This window comes from Eschrichtius robustus, chromosome 5, assembly GCF_028021215.1.
Source record: "Eschrichtius robustus isolate mEscRob2 chromosome 5, mEscRob2.pri, whole genome shotgun sequence".
NCBI classification, from domain to species: domain Eukaryota; kingdom Metazoa; phylum Chordata; class Mammalia; order Artiodactyla; family Eschrichtiidae; genus Eschrichtius; species Eschrichtius robustus.
In genome coordinates this window covers 54,983,353-55,001,129 of record NC_090828.1, presented here as the reverse complement: position 1 = coordinate 55,001,129, position 17,777 = coordinate 54,983,353, and the positions used below count along the sequence as shown (strand labels likewise).

Here is a 17,777-nt window from a genome sequence, read left to right as displayed (position 1 = left end):
TTGTTATGAAACCAAGTCATTTCTGGAGTTGGACAGGCAATTAATCTACATGTAAAAACAACAGGTTCACCCTCGAAAACATATTTAAACATAAGCTTTTGAGTAAAAGAAGGCTTGAAATATTTGGGCCAGGAGCTTGTAGATGATATTCTACTTGCATATCTTTTAGCAGCCATGGAGCTGTGGTCTATGTCTTTAGAATCTGAGAAGGCAACACGGGTATCTCTTTCTGAATGTTCAGATGCTTCCTCAGAGAACAATTCTGAAAAAAAGTTCAATTATAAAGCATTTTACTATTTTCCATAGTATTTGAAAAAGTTGAAAATAAATGAAATTGCAAAATAGGAAATGAAATAAAGTGCATGCTACAGATTCTCACAAATCCATAAAAAATTTCACTCACCATATTTGTTCGAATAAACGCAACACCATGCTCTGTTTAAAAGATTCTGACACGAAAATCGTTCGTTGTCTGGTCTTTTCTTCAAACTGCTGAAATTTCTTCTTGAACAAGCAAAAATGCATTTCAAAATAACATGTTCCTGTGCATATTTGTTTTGAGAGCAGGAAGACTGTTCTTTTGATGGCTAAGAGGAAAATCTTACCTGACTTGCAGAGAGTGGAATAAACGCCCTTTCTGATCCTTTTGATTATAGATTAAATTATTGTATTTTTGGAGAAGTAACTATCTAAGATATATATACGAGAACTATAACCATAAATGATTAGCTAAAATAAAATAAAATAAAATGAGAAGGCGTTTATTCGAACTAATACAGCCATAAAGTCACGATGTTATGCAAAGAAAAACAGGCAATAAGGATCACATAAGGCAGCTATCTGCAAGCCAGTGTAAGAGACATATCAATGTTAAAATGATGTATGTGCATGAAGTATAAACCAGAATGGGAATGTAACATTTTCACACACCCTAAATAAAAACGCATCTCAATGATAATTCATTCATGATGTTGCATTCTGAGAATGACAGCTAGGTTATTGTCTATTGTTCAATTTAATTCACTGTGATTTTGTAAACAAACTTCTACTTCATGATTTCATGCATTAAGATGACAACCTTTTCTAATATACGTTTTTGAAAATGGCTGCAAACATGAAGTTGATTATGGCTGATAAATTATAAATATAAGATTTTAAATTACCATAAAACAAATTACTGTGAAATGCATATAACTATCAGCATACTAAACCAGGCATGCAACACAGTAATATATACTGTAAGAGATATATTTGTACATCTATGTCATTTTTCTCAATACTACTAACAGAAGGCAGCTCAAGGATTCTATTAATCCTTCAGAATTTCTACTTAAATCTCACATTCAATATAACCATACCTTTCATCTCCATCTCAACCTGCTCATGCAACACTGATTCAGGAGCTAGAATGCAAAAACAAGAGATTTTCATGATTAATTCCATGTACTTTCTGCCTCAATTCATGATTCATACAATTACAATTTTCTCTTTACTATAATAGAAAACTACATCCCCCAAATGCACCCCCCAAAATCCATGCCAAACAAATCAATGAGCTGATAAAGTACATGACAATGATGAAAGATTTTAAAATATTTTTATTTTAGGTTCTCTATGAAATTTCCACTTTTAGTCCCACAATTCCCCATGCCTTTCACATGCACTGAGAAAAGCAATACACAAACAAAAGGAATATTTCTTTTTTAATGTCTTGTTGACTGAATACTTGCTAGGAGATGAAATCACATTTAGAAGGAACATGCATTTTCTAACTTGCCACTTTTAACTGAGGGCTATTCTCAGCTTTCCCTGCAGAATTAAGAGTTTTCTGCTAGTAAATACTCCTTTGATTTGAACCACCTTTAAAACTTCACGCAAAGTCCAATTATATGTTAAAGAGCAGAACAAAGAGTCTTCAACTCAAAATTACTTGTATTACATAAGGAAAAGTCACAGCCTTTAGACACAATCGTTTCTGGGGTGGCTTCTGGGAAAGCAGGTGCTCAGGTAACACTCTCATTCTCCCGTCTGCATGACACAAGTCAGTGTGCTTGCCGCCCTGGCTTCTCAGTTCCTTGTGGTCTTTGGCATGAAGTTATTGACAAACTTGATGTTTTCTTTGACGATGCTCTCTTTACTTCATGGGTTGTTTTAATTTGGGACTCTTTGAGTGTTTTAATACTTTTAGTGTCTGAACCAAGGGTAATTTTGGTAAGTGCTCTGGTTTGCTATTCTTTTGCTAGGTAAGAATAAAGTTTGGAAAAGGAATAAATTAGTTGTGTTTGTAAGAGTAAAACACACGTGGAATTTAGAGAAGATGGAATGTCATTAGGATGAGAGGGAAAGCAGCACGTTAGCCCCCAAACTAGGACATATCTATGCTTACTATGCACATAAGAACTCTACTCAAACAGACTTATGGGGGTTCACATTCCTACCTGATTTTCATGGATAACTAGCCTATGCAAAATTACTAGGCCAAAATCAAAGAGGAACAGATAAAGACTGGCCTATATTAGATAATTAGATAACTGTGCCTGATCCTTCACTCTTCAAACGCTGAAAAGTGGCTTCTCTTTTAACTTTCTTAAGTAAGGCAGCCTGGACTTCCCAAGGGAAAAAAATATGCTCATGTGCCAAGAACAACTTAATAATGTAATTGTTGGAACTGAGTGAACTGGAAATCCTGAGGCAAAAATGTCCAGCTCAAATCCACTCTGGGAACATGATGATGAAGCACTGCCCTAGGGCACTAGGTTCTTTAGGAAGCGAGTTGAAAGACCTACATTTCTCCCACCTCCACAACACACCAGCGCCCAGTGATCTTGCTGCGGAAACCATCACAGTTGTCACCTACGTGACTTGTAGACAACGCCTTCAGATAGATAGTTTCTTGTGTGATTACTGTGCTAGCCAGCAGCTGTGGTGAAACTGAGGGTCAACTTTCTGGATGGTGGAATTTTCTACCTAATTTGCATAATTAGACCTCAGTTCTTGAGCTATTCCTTTCTTAGGCTCTGAAAATTAATCAGAAGTAGCTATAGACCAAAATGTCAGATTAAGAAAAAAAAAAATCCTCCTTTTGGTGAGTGAGGATTGCAGATCCTTTAAGTGAATTAATGAATCTGTCTCAAAATTCAGTGCAGAGATGGCCGTGCACACAGCACTGTATTGCCCCCATTCATCTCTGACGCCTTAACAATAATATGGGTGGATCAGGGAAGAGCTAGAGACCGCAGCTCTCCACAGACCCCTGGAGATGCCTAAACTTCTTCCACCAGCTTCCCTCCATGGGATTCAGTGAAGGTCCTTTGCTGCAGACACACAGCACAGGCTTCTAGTACCTGAAGAATACTTTTCTCATTTTATTAGCATCCAAAAAGAAAGTCCATGGAGGGAAGGAAGAAGTTATCCTTTGCCCAGACAAATATATTTGTGCCCCTTCTAGACACAGTGGTGAATCAAGCACAATAACAACAAAAATAATGATCTTGCTGTGAGATAATTCTACAATTCTGGGAGGATCTGAGACTATAAAGCAGCAGCATTTATTGAGAAATATCTAAAGACTACTAACTTTGGTACAGAAAGTGCCAGGCACAATAATACATACTCAATAAACACTTGATGAACTCTAACATCTGAATCTTCTTTGGTACACTTCCTAGGTGGCACATTTGGTAAATATTAGAAAAAAGAGCACATATGAAACAAACCTTAACTTCCTGAACTCAGATTTGAAAGTTAAACTTCCTTGAATCTAGACTGGAAAGTTACATGTTCTTAAGTTTGGCCAATGACTTGGCTGACTTTCATAAGTCATTTATGAATAGAGTGCTAATTTAAGGGTATTCTGTTTAATATATACATTGATTCAATCTGCATGATGGAAAAGCTGCATAAAGCGATGAGGATGAAATGAAGCAAGTCAGAGCTAAAAATCAAATAACCACCTTCTACTCTTAGTACTGCTGATGTGGTCTTCTCTCCGTACTCACTGTGTACAATGCAGCTGTACAATCCTTGGTCTGCCAGCTGAACATTACATATGGTAAGTAACTGAGTATTGCCATTTTGTGACTGCTTCACTCTCTTAGATTCCTCTATCTTTACACCTTCATGAGTCCAGGTTATGTCAACGGAAGGTTCTTCTAAAACACAGAGGAATTGAGCCATGTCGCCGCACTTTACAGAGAGGTCCTGAAGATGCAGGAGAATCCTTGGTGCTTCATCCATTGGCTCTTCAGCACATTTCTCAGATAACTCAGTGCTTTCTGCAATTTGTGAAAGGGATGCAGTATGGTGCAACTCTACATCTCGAATGGATGCAGCTGTGTGGGTGGAACTTTGAGATACACCTTCAAAAACCTGAAATTCATATTCATATGATGATCCTTGAAATGACTTAATTTCACTTTGGGATATTTTGCTCTCCTGCTTTGTGAAACAGGAATCTGCCACTGCCTGGAACTTGGTGGACTCTCTTACATTTTTCCCAGAACTTTGCCTAGCTAGGGTTTGCACTGTGTGATCAAGTGACAAGAAAAAGAAAAGAATATTAAGATCTAAGCTTTGTCACCTGGCTAGGTTAGTAACATAAAATGGCATGGAAGATGAAGATGAAAGACGTCACTGTTACTTGGAAGCAGCATTCCAGATGCAGTGTGCTCCAGGATGTCAGGATCACACAAAAGAAAATTCATTCCCAGTGATCCAGTGATGGATGGATGATGAAGTCTCATGCGGATGCCATACAGTATCTGCTTCCTTCTTTTTGTTGTCATTGCAGCTATCCAGAATGACATAGCCGCTCCCTCTGTTTTTCTGACTCTATTCGGGATATCATTTGTCCTCCCTCCACCATATACTTTATCAAAAATATGTAGCAAATAAATCATTAATGATGCAATGATGAGATGTTGTTTAGAAAAGAAAAATGTCAAGCAAAGTTGATGCCTAACCAAATAATAACTAGTGTAATGCTCAGAACACATACTTCAGTGAGATTTAAAGTACACTGGTTAAATTATAATTGAGGACTTAGGGGCACCTGGGTGTTACTTTGTTAACAAATTATGGACCGACCACAATATGCACCAAGACACACAGCAGAGACTCTCATTAGTAACAGTGGGAGTAGGAGGGATGCAGCAGATCAAAGTCTTTGAAGCAAGCCAGGCTTTCTTTACCTTTTGGAGTCACTGTGAGTATAGCTGCACAAATGGCTTCCCCAGCACTATTGGCTGCTTTGCAAGAGTACTCCCCGGCATGCTCTGAGTAAGCATCAACTATAAGCATTAAAGCCATGCCTGTGGACTCCTCAAAATGGAAAACTACATCTTTTGTTGGTAGAATTGGTTGCTGGTTATGCAACCACTGGATTTCTGGCTTGGGAATGCCAGAAACCCTGGCATGGAATCTGACTGTCTCCCCGCTGTGCACCCTGAGGCTTGATAGAGGCTGGATGAAGATGGGCTTTTGGCCAAGGGGCTCCTTCTTAAATGAAACTGATGAAGAGACATGCCATTGAGAGTCTGATGTAACTTCTTCAAGTTTGCTAAATCCTGCAAAGAAGCATGCCAACCTTTAATGTCTTACCCTGCACTGAAACCAGAACTTACTGGGAGTTGTCTACAGATCTGTTGTAAATTTCAATGGTGAACTAGAATCCAGACCAATCCTGATGCCTTGTCAATGTATGTCACTACATACACACATTGATTCAAAGTCACACAAGTTCCCTTCCATTTTCCAGACAAACATGCTGAGATATAACTAGTCTAAGGAACTTCACTACATTGTGCATGAAGGCAGTCGTGGAGTATGCAATTCAGTTTAGGTAGTAGGCAATTCTTGTTTTCTGTTGTTACTTTTTTCCCTCTGGTTGTCAAACCAGCTTTTCTTTTTTGTAAACCACACTACATTGATTATTAAGAAAACCTCTGGTTATTATAATAAGTGTTTAAAATCAAGGAAAAAAGCAAAAGTTGCCCTCTTTATGTATTTGTATACGCTTAATATTACAGAGACTAATTTAGCTCAGAAAAAACAGCCTGATTATATAAAAATACTATCTCATTTTGAATCAAAGTGCCCCCCACCCCGATACTGAGGAAGTGTTTCTGATTGCAGCTGAAGAGCTCCAAGTAACAGAAATGTTAAACCATCTTACAGTGGAGCCCCTCAACCCTCAGGCATTCTCTGAATGACGGTAAACACATCCAGCTGGTGTACAGACCTGAAATCACCCACTGTAGCTTCTGTGAAATCAGAATTGTGTCAGTACAATGGTGGGATGGTAACACTCTTAGATTTAAAAACATCTTTTTTAGAATTTGCATCCTAGCCAGACGAGAAAACAAATCTATCTAATTCTTTAGCATATTTCTCCCCATTCTGATACATGCTGATCAGGAAGCATGAAAGCTGATGATGAGAGCAACACATTACAAAATTCTACGGAGACAAAGCAGGGCAAAATAAAAAATGATGGTTTGTGATTCATAATGAGAAGGGGTAACTGAAAAGCGAGAACATCGCACATAACATGGAAACAATTAGTCACATTAAGAGAATGGTAGGACCAACGATGATTTACGTGAAATCCTTAGTGATTTGTTACTGACATTGTGAGATTAGATCTATATTTAAATGTGGTTCTTAAAGTTGTTTTACTCTACCTTCCAGTCTCAAAGTGGCTGTGCTTGATACTTGACCTACAGCATTACTAGCAACAAAAGTATAAATTCCTTCATCTTCTGGAAAAGCTTCAGCAATTTCCAGTTGGTAAGTGTCTTCAAATTGAGTCATTTTAAAGAACCGAGATGGCTTGATTTTCTTGTCTTTGCTGTACCAAGACACTTTTAGATCTGTAACGTGAAAGGAAAAGGATCTTTAAATCACTGGAACAAGTGGATATTTTTATTTACCTGCAAACACAATATTGACTATATTAGTGACTAATTTTATATTTATCTAAATAACAGTATACGTTTCTTTTGGGCATGCCACATCTGATCTTATGTAATTTCTTTTCATTTTTAAGAAGGAAACATGATTCTAGAAAAATCCAGCTTATAGATGGGTTATAATGTTTGAAATTTTACAATTTTAGTTATATTCTTTTTAACCATTTGCATGTCATGCTATGGAAGCAAAGAGGAGGTTTTGACATTTCAGTCAAATGAGAAGAAGACTGTCCTGAGAAACAGTCATCATAAAGGGTTTGATCTGAGATTGTGGTTACCTACTGAGACAGGAACTGAGGAAAATCTGCACTCTGGTTAGGCAGAAAGAGCCATCAAAAACAGAGCTGAGAAGATGAACATTCCATAAAGTCTAAAGGAGACACCCATAAAGGATAAGAAAAAAAATCTCTCTTATTTTGTTACCAGTAGGCAAGCATGGGAAGGTCTCAGCACAACAGAAAATTTTTAAAATGGAAAGAGTCATGGAATTTGGGCATCCTAGATATATTTGGCTTTTTTCAAAGTAGGAGTAATAATAAATAATAATAAAACTAGCGAGTAGGAACCAAGATGGCGGAGTAGAAGGACGTGCTCTCACTCCCTCTTGTGAGAACACCAGAATCACAACTAGCTGCTGGACAATCATTGACAGGAAGACACTGGAACTCACCAAAAAAGATACCCCACATCCAAAGACAAAGGAGAAGCCACAATGAGATGGTAGGAGGGGTGCAATCACAGTAAAATCAAATCCCGTAACTGCTGGGTGGGTGACTCACAGACTGAAGAACACTTATACCACAGAAGTCCACCCACTGGAGTGAAGGTTCTGAGCCCCAGATCAGGATTCCCAACCTGGGGGTCCGGCAATGGGAGGAGGAATTCCTAGAGAATCAGACTTTGAAGCCTAGTGGGATTTGATTGCAGGACTTCAAGAGGACTGGGGGAAACAGAGACTCCACTCTTGGAGGCACACAAAAAGTAGTGTGCGCATCAGGACCCAGGAGAAGGAGCAGTGACCCCAGGGGAGACTGAACCAGACCTACCTGCTAGTGTTGGAGGGTCTCCTGCAGAGGCGGGGGGTGGCTATGGGTCACTGTGGGGACAAGGACACGGGCAGCAGAAGTTCTGGGAAGTACTCCTTGGTGTGGGCCCTCCCAGGGTCTGTCATTAGCCCCACCAAAGAGCCCAGGTAGGCTCCAGTGCTGGGTTGCCTCAGGCTAAACAACCAACAGGGAGGGAACCCAGCCCCACCCATCACCAGTCAAGCGGATTAAAGTTTTACTGAGCTCTGCCCACCAGAGCAACAGTCAGCTCTACCCACCACCAGTCCCTCCCATCAGGAAACTTGCACAAGCCTCTTAGATAGCCTCATCCAGCAGAGGGCAGACAGCAGAAGCAAGAAGAACTACAATCCTGCAGCCTGTGGAACAAAAACCACATTCACAGAAAGACAGACAAGATGAAAAGGCAGAGGGCTATGTACCAGATGAAGGAACAAGAAAAAACTCCAGAAAAACAACTAAATGAAGTGGAGACAGGCAACCTTCCAGAAAAAGAATTCAGAATAATGATAGTGAAGATGATCCAGGACCTCGGAAAAAGAATGGAGGCAAAGATCGAGAAGATGCAAGAAATGTTTAACAAAGACCTAGAAGAATTAAAGAACAAACAAACAGAAATGAACAATACAATAACTGAAATGAAAACTACACTAGAAGGAATCAGTAGCAGAATAACTGAGGCAGAAGAACGGATAACTGACCTGGAAGACAGAATGGTGGAATTCACTGCTGTGGAACAGACTAAAGAAAAAAGAATGAAAAGAAATGAAGACAGCCTAAGAGACCTCTGGGACAACATTAAATGCAACAACATTCGCATTATAGGGGTCCCAGAAGGAGAAGAGAGAGAGAAAGGACCAGAGAAGATATTTGAAGAGATTATAGTTGAGAACTTCCCTAACATGGGAAAGGAAAGAGCCACCCAAGTCCAGGAAGCTCAGCGAGTCCCATACAGGATAAACCCAAGGAGAAACAAGCTGAGACACATAGTAATCAAAGTGGCAAAAATTAAAGACAAAGAAAAATTATTAAAAGCAGCAAGGGAAAAACGACAAATAACATACAGGGGAACTCCCATAAGGTTAACAGCTGATTTCTCAGCAGAAACTCTACAAGCCAGAAGGGAGTGGCATGATATACTTCAAGTGATGAAAGGGAAGAACCTACAACCAAGATTACTCTACCCAGCAAGGATCTCATTCAGATTTGATGGAGAAATCAAAAGCTTTACAGACAAGCAAAAGCTAAGAGAATTCAGCACCACCAAACCAGCTCTACAACAAATGCTAAAGGAACTTCTCTAAGTGGGAAACACAAGAGAAGAAAAGGACCTACAAAAACAAACCCAAAACAGTTAAGACAACGGTCATAGGAACATACATATCGATAATTACCTTAAACGTGAATGGATTAAATGCTCCAACCAAAAGACACAGGTTTGCTGAATGGATACAAAAACACGACACATATATGTGCTGTCTACAAGAGACCCACTTCAGACCTAGCGACACATACAGACTGAAAGTGAGGGGATGGAAAAAGATATTCCATGCAAATGGAAATCAAAAGAAAGCTGGACTAGCAATACACATATTAGATAAAATAGACTTTAAAATAAAGAATGTTACAAGAGACAAGGAAGGATACTACCTAATGATCAAGGGATCAATCAAAGAAGATATAACAGTTATAAATATATATGCACCCAACATAAGAGCACTTCAATACATAAGGCAACTGCTAACAGCTATAAAAGAGGAAATCGACAGTAACACAATAATAGTGGGGCACTTTAACATCTCACTTACACCAATGGACAGATCATCCAGACAGAGAATTAATAAGGAAACACAAGCTTTAAATGACACAATAGACCACACAGATTTAATTGATATTTATAGGATATTCCATCCAAAAACAGCAGATCACACTTTCTTCTCAAGTGCACACAGAACATTCTTCAGGATAGATCACATCTTGGGTCACAAATCAAGACTCAGTAAATTTAAGAAAATTGAAATCATATCAAGCATCTTTTCTGACCACAACGCTATGAGATTAGAAATGAATTAGAGGGAAAAAAACGTAAAAAACACAAACACATGGAGGTTAAACAATACGTTACTAAATAGCCAAGAGATCACTGAAGAAATCAAAGAGGAAATCAAAAAATACCTAGAGACAAAGGACAATGAAAACAAGACGATCAAAAACCTATGGGATGCAGCAAAAGCAGCTCTAAGAGGGACGTGTATACCTATACAAGCCTACCTCAAGAAACAAGAAAAATCTCAAATAAACAATCTAAACTTACACCTAAAGGAACTAGAGAAAGAAGAATAAACAAAACCCAAAGTTAGCAGAAGGAAAGAAATCATAAAGATCAGAGCAGAAATAAATGAAATAGAAACAAAGAAAACAATAGCAAAGATCAATAAAACTAAAAGCTGGTTCTTTGAGAAGATAAAGAAAATTGATAAACCATTAGCCTGACTCATCAAGAAAAAGAGGGAGAGGACTCAAATCCATAAAATCAGAAATGAAAAAGGAGAAGTTACAACAGACACTGCAGAAATACAAAGCATCCTAAGAGACTACTACAAGCAACTCTATGCCAATAAAATGGACAACCTGGAAGAATGGACAAATTGTTACAAAGGTATAACCTCCCAAGACTGAACCAGGTAAAATAGAAAATATGAACAGACCAATCACAAGTAATGAAATTGAAACTGTGATTAAAAATTTTCCAACAAACAGAAGTCCAGGATCAGATGGCTTCACAGGTGAATTCTATCAAACATTTAGAGAAGAGCTAACAGCCATCCTTCTCAAACTCTTCCAAAAATTGCAGAGGAAGGAACACTCCCAAACTCATTCTATGAGGCCACCATCACCCTGATACCAAAATCAGACAAAGATACTACAAAAAAAGAAAATTACAGACCAATATCACTGATGAATATAGATGCAAAGATCCTCAACAAAATACTAGCAAACAGAATCCAACAACACATTAAAAGGATCATACACCACGATCAAGTGGGATTTATCCCAGGGATGCAAGGATTCTTCAATATATGCAAATCAATCAATGTGATATACCATATTAACAAACTGAAGAATAAAAACCACATGATCATCTCAATAGATGCAGAAAAAGCTTTTGACAAAATTCAACACCCCTTTATGATAAAAACTTTCCAGAAAGTGGGCATAGAGGGAACCTACCTCAACATAATAAAGGCCATATACAACAAACCCACAGCCAACATTGTCCTCAACGGTGAAAAACTGAAAGCATTTCCTCTAAGATCAGGAACGAGACAAGGATGTCCACTCTCACCACTATTATTCAACATAGTTTTGGAAGTTCTAGCCACGGCAATCAGAGAAGAAAAAGAAATAAAAGGAATACAAATTGGAAAAGAAGAAGTAAAACTGTCACTGTTTGCAGATGACATGATACTATACATAGAGAATCCTAAAGATGCCACCAGAAAACTACTAGAGCTAATCAATGAATTTGGTAAAGTTGCAGGATACAAAATTAATGCACAGAAATCTCTTGCATTCCTATACACTAATGATGAAAAATCTGAAAGAGAAATTATGGAAACACTCCCATTTACCATTGCAACAAAAAGAACAAAATACCTAGGAATAAACCTACCTAGGGAGACAAAAGACCTGTATGCAGAAAACTATAAGACACTGATGAAAGAAATTAAAGATGATACAAACAGATGGAGAGATATACCATGTTCGTGGATTGGAAGAATCAATATTGTGAAAATGACTATACTACCCAAAGCAATCTACAGATTCAAAACAATCCCTATCAAATTACCAATAGCATTTTTTACGGAACTAGAACAAATCATCTTAAAATTTGTATGGAGACACAAAAGACCGCGAATAGCCAAAGCAGTGTTGAGGGAAAAAACGGAGCTGGAGGAATCAGACTCCCTGACTTCAGACTATACTACAAAGCTACAGTAATCAAGACAATATGGTACTGGCACAAAAACAGAAACATAGATCAATGGAACAAGATAGAAAAGCCCATAGATAAACCCACGCACCTATGGTCAACTAATCTATGACAAAGGAGGCAAAGATATACAATGGAGAAAAGACAGTCTCTTCAATAAGTGGTGCTGGGAAAACTGGACAGCTACATGTAAAAGAATGAAATTAGAATACTCCCTAACACCATACACAAAAATAAACTGAAAATGGATTTGAGACCTAAATGTAAGACCGGACACTATAAAACTCTTAGAGGATAACATAGGAAGAACACTCTTTGACATAAATCACAGCAAGGTCTTTTTTGATCCACCTCCTAGAGTAATGGGAATAAAAACAAAAATAAACAAATGGGACCTAATGAAACTTAAAAGCTTTTGCACAGCAAAGGAAACCATAAACAAGACGAAAAGACAACCCTCAGAATGGGAGAAAATATTTGCAAGCGAATCAACGGACAAAGGACTAAACTCCAAAATATATAAACAGCTCATTCAGCTCAATATTAAAGAAACAAACAACCTAATCCAAAAAGGGGCAGAAGACCTAAATAGACATTTCTCCAACGAAGACATACAGATGGCCAAGAAGCACATGAAAAGCTGCTCAACATCACTAATTATTAGAGAAATGTAAATCAAAACTACAATGAGGTATCACCTCACACCAGTCAGGATGGGCATCATCAGAAAATCTACAAACAACAAATGCTGGAGTGGGTTTGGAGAAAAGGGAACCCTCTTGCACTGTTGGTGGGAATGTAAATTGATACAACCACTATGGAGAACAGTATGGAGGTTCCTTAAAAAACTAAAAATAGAATTACCATATGATCCAGCAATCCCACTACTGGGCATATATCCAAGAAAACCAGAATTCAAAAAGACGCATGCACCCCAATGTTCATTGCAGCACCATTTAAAACAGCCAGGTCATGGAAGCAACCTAAATGCCCATCGACAGACGAATGGATAAAGAAGTTGTGGTACATATATACAATGGAATATTACTCAGCCATAAAAAGGAACGAAATTGAGTCACTTGTTGAGACGTGGATGGACCTAGAGACTGTCATACAGAGTGAAGTAAGTCAGAAAGAGAAAAACAAATATCGTATATTAACACATGTATGTGGAACCTAGAAAAATGGTACAGATGAACCGGTTTGCAGGGCAGAAGTTGAGACACAGATGTAGAGAACAAACGTATGGACACCAAGGGGGGAAAGCTGCAGGGGGGTGGGGATGGTGGTGTGATGCATTGGGCGATTGGGATTGACATGTATACACTGATGTGCATAAAATTGATGACTAATAAGAACCTGCTGTATAAAAAAATAAATTAAATAAAGTAAAAAAAAAAAAAAAACTAGCTATTTCCACACAAGGATTTGAACCATCTTAAAATGATAGAAAATAAAAACCCCAAATCAAGAATAAACATTACTATGTTGTTACAGTTTAAGATGATGTGCACTTTAAAAAATATTATACTTCCACTAAAGCAATAGCCCTGTAAGCCAAGCGTGGATTCAAATTTAGTTACTTGTTTTAAAAGCCAAAAATCAGAAGCCATCTTGTTTTTGGAATGTGGTCACTATATTACTTCCTTATCTCAATACCACCCATGGGGATCTTCTAATAGTCGAATCCTCTAGTATTTGTTTGCACTGTTGCATAAATATTGGTTTATGAATATTCCCCTGCTTCCCACTAGGGTAGTTGTTATAAACTACAAGTTCCCCTTTTAAAGAAACAAATCTTTTTACTTCCTTAGGTAGCAAGGTAAGGTAGGAAATGGAATCCTGACACTACAATTTACCAGTTGTGTGACCTCAGACATGTCAGTTAATCTCTCTGGACCAGTCTTCTCATTTGTAAAATAAGATGCATAATAATTCATGGGCTATTCATGGGCTATAAAATTGCTGTGTGAATTCAATGACATACACAGGGGAAAGGGCTTTATAAACCACAGGCACAAGTCAGTCATTAAAGCGAGAATGTCTAACATCACAAGGGATCAGCAATAACTTACCTCATAAACAGGACCATAGGATATACAAGTAATACCATCATCACATGGGATGTAAAAGTCATCCTACAGATACTTGGTTTGTGTGTTTAATCATCAATGGAAAGAGAAGGATGGAGAGTTTGGTACTCTCTCTCCCTCACAAGGTTCCCTGCTTATTCTTCCTGACAACTTCTTCCTTTGGTGAACTCAGTGAAGCAGGAGGACAGGCATGAATTGCCAATAATAAATGAGCTAAAGGGCAAGACCTGTCTTGGTAATGGACTTGGTACTTCTGACTGGGCTGCCGCTATCTGTGTCAGTCACTGGCCTCTCATGGCTTCTGTGAGGCCACTCCACTGCCCCAGCTCCTCACCCCCACCACTCCATTGTATTTGGTCCCTGAGTCTCGTTCATTCTACCTCCTGGACTCTTGCACAATCTACCCCCATCTTTCTCCTGACTCTCTCAGTTGTCACCACCTTCCAAGCCTATCATAGTATGATAGCCTCTCTGCTGGTCCCTTACCTTCAGTCTCACCTCCCACATCTGTCCATATCAGAGTGTTGTTTCTAAAAAGAAAACCTGATCATGTTACCCAGGGGTTTCAAAATCTCTCAGTGGCTCCTCAAAGTAAACAAGATAAAATCTAAAGTCCTAAGCACAGAATACCAACACTTTAGGATCTGGCCCTTGCCTTCTTTTCTAGCTTCTCGCCCACTCATTACATCACTTTCTAACCATACTTAAACCACTTGTTGCCAGCACACGGAATGTTCTGGCAAGCTTTTATGACTTCATAAATGTTGTTCTCTGCCTGGAGCACCAGCGTGCTCATGAGCCTATTAATTCTTCAATGTGCAGTCCGTGCATCTTTCTCCCGCTCTCTCCCAGACAGAGAGCACTGAGTAGGTGGGCTGTTAACAGCACTTACAACCTTGGGATCTAGCTGTGCACGTGCGTCTCCTCACCTACACACTGAGCTCCAGGAAGGCAAGAGACAGGTCCTGGCATCCCTAGAACCTAGTGTAATGTCTCAATAGCAGGAACACAAATGTCGGTCGAGTAAAACAAACAAACAAAAGCTTAAATGAACAGTAGGCATTCCTCATTGCTAAACTAAATTATTTATCATCTCACTTAGCCAGCTGCCACTCTGTAAGCCACCAAATGATACTGACCATTATCTGTAGAATGAGCACTAGCAAAAAGCTAGCTTTGACTACAAGTTTTAAAATTCTACTTTTCCAAGCTTCTCTTCCACCAGTAGGTGGCACCAGAGACCTTCAATAGATAACATTTCCACTTAGAAAAGCACCACCAGATTGCTCAGGACCATGCTCCATGCTTCAGCAAGTACTGAGCTCCCAAAAACATGAGACTGGGGCCTCTGCAGACTCATATTTTTTCCCAATTTGCAGAAAGCAGAGCTGCACTTGCTTTCTTAAGGGAAGTTGTGTGAAAATTTTCAGTCTGAGGGGCATGAAACGTGACATGGTGAGCCTTTATTTTAAAAAGGCATTTATTCAGTGAATTTAATGTTTGCCATATAGAAAATACATTTATGAAAGGGTTCTAAAAACTCTGTATGTGTATTAATATTACCACACAGAGAGAGTTAATGATCACATGAATTTATAAAGTCCATTCAAATATTTAAGGATATCAGTCACATTGAAAAGATATTTTTCTTTTTCTACCCCAACTGGAGACTCATAGAGAGCTTCAAATGTACTTTTGCAATGCCTTAAAGGAAAACTACAAAATGACTTATAAACTAAAGAGCACTATGCAAATATAGTTAAGACTACTACTTTAGATAATCCATATACATATATTTATTTGAAAAATTTCCTCTAAAAATTCAATGAATGGATAAATTCTTTAGTATGGCTTTAGTGAATTTGATATTAAAATGCATTTTTCTTTTTAGTAGGATATTACCGAATCAGTCCTCATTTCTTAATATTTGGCATTTTTCAAATACCATGCTCTGAAGTCACAAAGTCTATAGTATTTATCTATGTTGGCCACCCAATACCAGACTTTTATGTTTCTATAATTCCTCTCCATGGTTGTAATAAAATTAATGTATTGAGCACCAGTCACTTGCTAGCCATGCCTGTAAGTGCTTTATATACCTCATATCCTTTAATTATGCTCATAAAGTCAAACAGGTCTATTTGGTTTCTAGATCAGCATCTCCATCCCAGAGGAGGAAATCATTAGGTGATAGAAGCCCAATTGAAATACTAACTTGCTAAAGAAAACAGTTCATGGCAAGGTAGAGACTGGGTCATAACCTAACGGGAGAAGCACAATAAGCAAAACAAACGTTTATTAGGAGTGCTGTGAGATGCCCGAGCTTGGAGAATTTCCCTTTGTGGTGGTATACAAAAGTCAAGCAAGTGAGGGAGTGATTTTCATTCGGGATAAGGTTGATTTACCCTGTCCCTATGTGAGGTAGATCTACAATCATCATTGGCTAGAGATGACTCTAAACATTTTGTCTCATTCTACTAAGGTCAGACTCCTGGGATGAGGGGAGGGGCTGATGGTTCTGGGAAACAGGCACCAATTAAAAATCACAACAGCTAACAGATGGAGGGATTCCTGTACGAGGGGCGCTGCGATACGTGCTGATGTGGGTTATCTGACATGATCATGACAATGATCTGAAGCGATTGATATCAGCCATTTAACAATCATTCTTTTGTCCGATCAACAATTACTTACTGAGTACCTACTATGTATGGAGCTATTCTAGGACAAGGATCCACCCTTGCTTTCACAGAGCTTTCCTTCTAGTAGCTACTGCTTTTCAGGCACCATGTTCTCGGTACTAAGACAGAATCCCTGCCCTCATGAAATGTACATTCTAAGACTGAATGCAATATTATCCTCACTTTATTCATGAGGGAAAGAGAACCAGAGAAATCACGTATTTGCCGAAGGTCACAGAGTGGAGCCAAGACTCAAATCTAACCTCTCTGATCATAATGCCCCCACTTTTGTCCACTACAGGATACCACCTTCCAAAGGGATATGGCTTTTCACACAAGCACTGTCCATAGACTGGACAACATCTTACATATAAATGGACTCTTAAAACATATGTAGCTGCCATTATAATTAATCTAATAATAATTGTAGGTTTTGTCATATTTTTTCAAGAGATAACAAAAGTGTAACTACAATCATAAAGAAAACATGACATTTCAAGTTTAAAACATTGAAAAACACTGAACTAATTCCTTTTGTTTAAATTGTAGTTTAAAAAAACACATAACATAAAATTTATCACCTTAACCATTTTTAGGTGTACAGTCCAGTAGCGGAAAACACTGATCTAATTCTCAATTCAATAATCCAAGTAAGTCTTCTGCAAGATGCCCATGAAACTTCAAATTATGCATGAGAGGTAAGAAAACCTTTTCCTCACATCATTATTTTTAAGTATTAGCAACTCTACCTTTGCTTGTAAACCTACCTGTTCCAGAAACTCTGCATTGAAAGTGGGCTGGCCGTCCCTCAGAAGTGACAGTGTCCTGAAGTGGGGTGACGATGGCAGGAGGATAAACTGGCATTTCCTGATCAGGAGACACAACTTCTGGAACTAAAGGAAGGGACCACAAGACTTGTCAGGAGTAAGTCAGCCTACAGACCTCACAGAATGAAGCATGCCGATTTCTCTTAATTT

General features: G+C 38.5%; 1 protein-coding gene across 5 annotated transcripts in view; it reads right to left on the bottom strand.

The window, feature by feature from the left end:
* TTN (titin) overlaps positions 1 to 17,777 on the bottom strand; it is a 279,823-nt gene that overhangs the window by 221,231 nt on the left and 40,815 nt on the right. For 3 of the 5 annotated variants that reach the window (XM_068543885.1, XM_068543886.1, XM_068543889.1), the window contains 3 exons: positions 17,568 to 17,693; positions 6,681 to 6,869; positions 1,359 to 1,403 (listed from right to left, as the gene is read on the bottom strand). In XM_068543885.1, coding sequence (XP_068399986.1) covers positions 1,359 to 1,403; positions 6,681 to 6,869; positions 17,568 to 17,693 — 360 coding nt within the window. Of the gene's footprint in view, positions 1 to 1,358; positions 1,404 to 3,950; positions 4,524 to 5,189; positions 5,565 to 6,680; positions 6,870 to 17,567; positions 17,694 to 17,777 lie in introns of all 5 variants that reach the window. The other 2 variants (XM_068543888.1, XM_068543887.1) reach the window with 2 other exon arrangements.